The 6,793-nt window shown below is 44.6% G+C and overlaps 1 protein-coding gene across 1 annotated transcript in view; it reads right to left on the bottom strand.

The window, feature by feature from the left end:
- Positions 1-6,793, bottom strand: part of IPO9 (importin 9) — a 209,123-nt gene that overhangs the window by 129,623 nt on the left and 72,707 nt on the right. The window contains exon 8 of the mRNA XM_075064718.1: positions 4,485-4,585. Coding sequence (XP_074920819.1) covers positions 4,485-4,585 — 101 coding nt within the window. The remainder of the gene's footprint in view (positions 1-4,484; positions 4,586-6,793) is intronic.

Here is a 6,793-nt window from a genome sequence, read left to right as displayed (position 1 = left end):
CCTAGGAAGGAGTGCTGTGGAAAGGGAAAAGGGGATCATAGTGGACCACAAACAGAATATGAGTCAACAGAGTTACGCTTTTTCTTGCAACAGTAAGTATCATTCTGGGATGTATTAGCAGGAGTATTGTAAGCAAGACATGAGAAGTCATTCTTCTGCTCTACTCTGCGCTGATTAGGCCTCAACTAGAGTACTGTGTCCAGTTCTGGGCGCCACATTTCAGGAAAGATGTGGACAAACTGAAGAAAGTCCAGAGAAGAGCAACAAAAATGATTAAAGGTCTAGAAAACGACCTGTGAGGGAAAATTGAAAAAACTGGGTTTGTTGAGTCTGGAGAAGAGAAGACGGAGAGGAGACATGATAACTTTTTTCAAGTACATAAAAGGTTGTTACAAGGAGGAGGGAGAAAAATTGTTTTTCTTAACCTCTGAGGATAGGACAAGAAGCAATGGGCTTAAATTGCAGCAAGGCAGGGCCGGTGCAAGGATGTTTCGTGCCCTAGGCGAAACTTCCACCTTGCCCCCCCACACCCTGGTCCTGAGGTGCCCCTGCCCCCCCTGCGGCAGCTCCCTCCCTCCGCCCTGAGGCACTCCCCTTGCGACAGCTCCCCACCCTTCACCGAGGCACCCACAGCTCACTCCTGTTCCGAGCATCCCGTCACTGCTTCACTTCTCCCACCTCCCAGGCTTATGAAGCCTAAGCTGATTGGCGCCGCAAGCCTGGGAGGCTGGAGAAGTGAAGCAGCCACAGTGTCCTCTGGGAGGAGGCAGGGCAGGAGTGAGCTGGGGTGAGGAGTTCCCCTGCATGCCACCCCCCCTTACTGCAGGCGGCCCTCCCCGCGCTCCCCAGCCTCAGCTCCCTCCGCCTAAATGCCAGCGGCGACCGGGGCGGCCAAAGATCCAGCTGCCACGGTCGCTGCCAAAGAAAATGGCGCCCCCCAAATTCCAGCACCCAAGGCCTAGGTCACCTAAATGGTTGCACTGGCCCTGCAGCAAGGGCAGTTTAGGTTGGACATTAGGAAAAAATTCCTAACTATCAGGGTGGTTAAGCACTGGAATAAATTGCCTAGGGAGGTTGTGGAATCTCCATCACTAAGCATTTTTAAGAGCAGGTTGGACAAACACCTGTCAGGGATGTATGGATAATACTTAGTTCTGCCCTGAGTGCAGGGGATTGGACTAGAGGATTCTTCAAGGTCCCTTCCAGTTCTATGATTCTATGACAAAAGAAGAGAAAGACCATGCCTGGGCTATTGATATAAAGTGGCCTGGAACTCTGCAATCTCTGGAAGAACCATAGCCTCTCCAGTCAAAAGGGCAAGTGTGGAAGTCCTTCACTCACTTCTTTAACTACTACTGAAATATGGTGTCCAGTTCTGATGTTCACACTTTTTAAAAAAAAAAAATGGTACTGAAATATGGGTTCAGAGAAGAGCTACAAGAAGGTTTCATGGTCTGGAAAACCTGCTTTACTAAAGAAGCTTAATCTATATAGTTTATCCAAAAGAAGATTAAGATGTCATGTAACTACAGGGAAAAGCTATCAGATAGAGCAGGGGTGGCCAACCTGAGCCCTGAGAAGGAGCAATAATTTTCCAATGTACACTGCCAAAGAGCCACAGTAATACATTAGCAGCCCCCCCATCAGTTACCCTTCCCCACACCGCTACCAGCACCCCTGCCCACCATAAGCCCTGGCAATCAGCACCTTCCCCTCCCCGCACCAACTGATCAGTTGTTTTGTGGCATGCAGGAGGCTCAGGGGGGAGGGAAGGAGCAAGGGCATGGCAGGCTCAAGGGAGGTGGTGGGAAGGGGTGGAGTGGGGGCAAGGCCTGTGACAGAGCCAGGGGTTGAGCACATTGGAAAGTTGGTGCCTATATAAGGAGTCGCACATTAACGTCTGAAAAGCCGCACGTGGCTCCGGAGCCACAGGTTGGCCACCCCTGACACAGAGGGCTCCTTAATCTATCAGACAAAAGCATAGCAAGATGTAACTGCTGACATCAGAAAAATTCAAATGGGGAATAAGATGCATCTTTAACAGTGAGTGTAACCAGCCACTGTACCAAGATATGTACCAAGATCTTGCCAGCAAGTTAAAGTTTGGACTGGATGAATGGACTATAAAGTGGACAGAAAGCGGGTTAGATTGTCAGGCTCAACAGGTAGTGATCAATAGCTCAATGTCTAGTTGGCAGCCGGTATCAAGCAGAGTACCGCAGGGGTCAGATATTTATTAATGATCTGGATGATAGGATGGATTGCACCCTCAGAAAGTTCACAGATGACACTAAGCTGGGAGGAGAAGCAGATATGCTGGAGGGTAGGGATAGGGTCCAGAGTGACCTAGACAAATTGGAGGATTCGACAAAAAGAAATCTGAGGAGGTTCAACAAGGACAAGTGCAGAGTCCTGCACATAGGACGGAAGAATCCCATGCACCACTACTAGGCTGGGGACCGACTGACTAAGCAGCAGTTCTGCAGAAAAGGACCTAGGGACTACAGTGGACGAGAAGCTGGATATGAGTAAGCAGTGTGTCCTTGTTGCCAAGAAGGCTAATGGCATATTGGGCTGCACCAATAGGCGCATTGCCAGCAGACTGAGGGAAGTGATTACTCCCCTCTATGATCAGGGGGCTGGGGCATATGACTTACGAGAAGAGGCTGAGGGAACTGGGATTGTTTAGTCTGCAAAAGAGAAGAAGAGTGAGGGGGGATTTGATAGCAGCCTTCAACTACCTGAAGGGGGGGTCCAAAGAAGATGGAACTCAGCTGTTCTCAGTGGTGGCAGATGACAGAACAAGAAGCAATGGTCTCAAGTTGTAGTGGGGGTGGTCTAGGTTAGATATTAGGCAATACTATTTCACTAGGAGGGTGTGAAGCACTGGACTGGGTTACCAGACCAGGCGGTGTGGCTGCAGCATGTTCCAGCAGGTTGGGCCAGGTGGCACGGCTGCAGCATGCTCCAGCAGGCTGGGCAGTGCAGCCACAGCTTGCTCTGGGGGGCTGGGCTGAGCGGCACAGCTGCAGCCTGCCAGTCACGGAGCTGCAGCTGCTCCGGAGGCTCAGGGGAGGAGCAGCATGGCCAGAAGCGGAGAGACTCTGGCCCTGCCTCTTTCCTTCTGGCTTTGCTCACTGTACTGCCTCTCTTTGCTCCTTCTGTTGGGGGGAGAGGCTGTGTCCCACCTCTCCCTCGCTATACCCATTCATAAGTCGACCCCCTTCTCTGGTGCTTCCCTTTTTTACTAAAAAAAATTCAGCTTACGAACAAGTATATACGGTACATATCTGTCTGGTGATGTTCTCCTCCTAATACAGCATGGCAAGAAAATCCTCCAAATATTAATGATCAGCCTGTTGAACTGGAGATATTTATGATGTCATTGGGAGGTGAACTATCTGCTTCAATTACCTTTGGTAAATGAAATAACCAAACAATCATTCATTTTCTAATATAGCTGTAAAACTAATCTGAAAAGTTTTAAAAATAAATTACTGTTTAAAAATGCATAGTGTGTACCTTCTAAAAATGAAACCTACATCTATCTCTGAGTTGTGAAGAATATGTATTAAAGTTATAACAACCAACAAGAATGCACTTTTATGTAGAAAACCATGACTACATCGAGTCTTCCTGACTAGTGATTTAAATCATGATTTAAATCAAATTCACCCTGCCACAGACTTCCCATGACTCTTCAGGCTTGTTTACACACACCCAGAATTCACACTACTGGGGTGTGATTTGAGGGCACACCAGCGCACTGTGCTTTAAATCCTCATGTGGTACCTGCTGATGTAGTTGTGTTTGAAACAGAATTACATCAATGCACATGAAGAAACATTTAGTAAACACCAGCAGGGTCCACACAGGGGAGACAGAGTGCAATACTCTACAAATCATAGCCCCATATTGCAAACTCTGAGGCCATGTAGACAAGCCTTTTTTTTTTTTAAATTAGAATGACCATAATCGACTTGTCACGGTCCCCTCCTCATGCCTACATGAAGGTAGGTCCAATCCCAGTGAATAACATTAGTATGAATTTCAAGACCAACCAGGTCTGCTGTACAGCAATCCAGTAAAACTGGCACGAGCCAAGTGGCAAGATGTTAGATCAGGCACACCTTATGAAATTACTTTGACACCCCGACTCTAGAAGAAATGCTCTAGTTTAATCACAGATTAAAGGGCAAGATGCAGGAATTACTGAGTGAAATTCTTGGACTATTGATCACAATGGTCCATTTTGGTTTTAAAAAAATTATGAATTAGTTGGTAAGACAGTAAGAGCAGTAAGTTATCTGAGGCTTATATAACAAATTGTTTCTTTTGTTTCCTGTCTATTATGGTAAACCGATTGCTATTCAATTTGCCTACAGCTATGTACAAGATCTGTGTACAATTGTTTTCTTCTTATGAGACGCCTCAAGAGCTCTTTTATTCTATTTTAAACCACACACCACAAGGAAAAAGGATATAAGGCTGCACTTTCTGTAAGTGTATTCCAAACAATTGGCAGGATCTGCTGCATGGAGGAAACCATGTGTTTAGGATAGTTCTTCACTAGGGCTGTCACGGCCTGGAAAACAAAAACATCAATGGAACAATTCATTGATAAATTCATTAACTGTATCAGATTAAAGAAGTTAGAACAAGTCACCTTGGCAAAATACTTTCCTCAATAATCTGAGAAATACTGTGCTCACATTTGCTCTTTTGCAAGGACTGAAAGGCTCAGAGGAGAATAGGATATGAATATGATTTTAATAGGATGCTAGTGCTGAGACACTGTGGTAAATAAGCACTATAAAAAGCCATTTGATGCAGACAGATTAAAAAATTATCACATTTAGATCACTATTTTAAACATGGCTCAGGCTACTGGTTACCCTCTGATGGCTTTTCCATCAACTACTATTGCTAATTCTGCATCCTTGTTGTCAGTGTCAGAGATATAGGGTAACAGGTGTCAACCTGAACTCCTGATACCCACAGGGATTGGTCCTCTTTAGGTCTGTAGCCAAGGATAAAACTTATCAGGTATATTCAGGATGTAGAAGTGAAATATAAACATTAATTAATGTTGTAATACTGGGCCTACGTGCCTCAGACCAGCAAGATATTAACTTATCCAAACAAGGCCTCCGATCTAAAGATTAGTTAGCTTCTCACATCAGCCTATGTGTGACTACATCAGAAGATAAGACAGTCACATGAACAGATGTATTAACTGCTGATATTTAGGAAATATATACAGCAAGGTACCAATTAAAGTATTTTGGAGATTTTTGCAAATACAGTAGAACCCATTTATCCAGTCTAATTGGGACCAGGGCCAGATCAAATAATCAAAAGTGGAGTCCTGGGTGTTCAGTAAATGCAGAAAGCCAGTTAAGGCAGGGTCAAATAAACAGGGTTCTACTGTATGGGCATCAAGTTATGGTGACTGATTAATGTAAACTGTAATGAGTATAACGGGAGCTAACAAGTTAACCTATGAAAAACAGGGCACCTCAAATATAGTGAAGTGTGGAAGTTCAAATAAGGAAATGGGGTTGAAACTGCCACATTTTATATATACATATATACACACACGCACACGCACACACACACACATAAATAAAAACCCCAGTGGGCATCAGCGTAACACCTTTAAAAATTGTATCCCAGCCTGCGTGCCTTGGAAATGCCACAATGAAATCCACTGGTGAGTGTAACAATGAAGATAAGGGGGAAGGGTTCCCAGCAGGAAATGTGAGTGATCACAATCATAGGGCTAAACAATCTGCACTCACTCTCTCTATCTGCTGTTGTATTTCAGTGTTTGTGGGAGTGTTCAGCTATTTAGTGGATCTGTTAAAAAGGGAACTTGTGGTAAATTGCAAATTTTCTCATCTACTCCTCAGGTCTCTCATTCTAATGACACTGATGATAATTTTCCTGATGCTGTAACTGCTCAGGAGACCAAAACCTTACTGACCACTGCAGACTGAGATTAATCAATACATAAACTTTGTAATGTTTCCTCAGTTAGGCCAGAGGTCAAGGATGAAGCATTAGAAAGTTTATTTTACCTATGTCTAGGTTCCATTACTAAGTTCGTAAATCCACCACGTTCCATTAGTACAAAACATTTAAACATCAAAGTAGCTTCCTGTCAAGTTTGTCTCTCTCCCTGTCTGGTCCATGTCCCTGCCTGTAACCAGTCTCTTGGGAGTGACATCCTCCCCCCTTTAGTGTGCCAAGATCCACACAGTTCCCCAGGGCAGGCCTGCATCCTCCAAGACTCTGAAATTGTGACTTTGGACACTGTCAATCCCACTCTCTCTCCATGGCTCTCTGGACTGAATTCAGCCAAGCCAGACCCCTATGGGAGAGCTGTCCTTTACTCCTTCAGTCTGCAATGTTCCCTGTAAGTATTTGCAGTGACACCAGGCAGCATTTTCAAAACAAGGTACAATACATTAGCCACCTGGAAAACAGAATCTGAAAGTCTTCAGGTTAGCAAAGAAAGGCAACAGTTAAGGCAGTTCAAACTGGACACCACTAAGTAGAACCTACAGTAGAACCTCAAAGTTACGAACACCATAACGAAACAAAAATTATGATTGTTCTTTCAAAAGTTTACAACTGAACAATGACTTAATACAGCTTTGAAACTTTACTATGTAGAAGAAAAATGCTGCTTTCCCTTTATCATGTTTAACACAGTATTATACTGTACCTACTTTTTTTTTTTTTCCTGTCTCTGCTGCTGCCTGATTGTGTACTTCTGGTTCAAATCATG

Source organism: Chelonoidis abingdonii, chromosome 4 (genome assembly GCF_003597395.2).
Source record: "Chelonoidis abingdonii isolate Lonesome George chromosome 4, CheloAbing_2.0, whole genome shotgun sequence".
NCBI classification, from domain to species: domain Eukaryota; kingdom Metazoa; phylum Chordata; order Testudines; family Testudinidae; genus Chelonoidis; species Chelonoidis abingdonii.
Note: the sequence above shows the minus strand (reverse complement) of the source record. Positions and strands in the feature narration are given on the sequence as shown.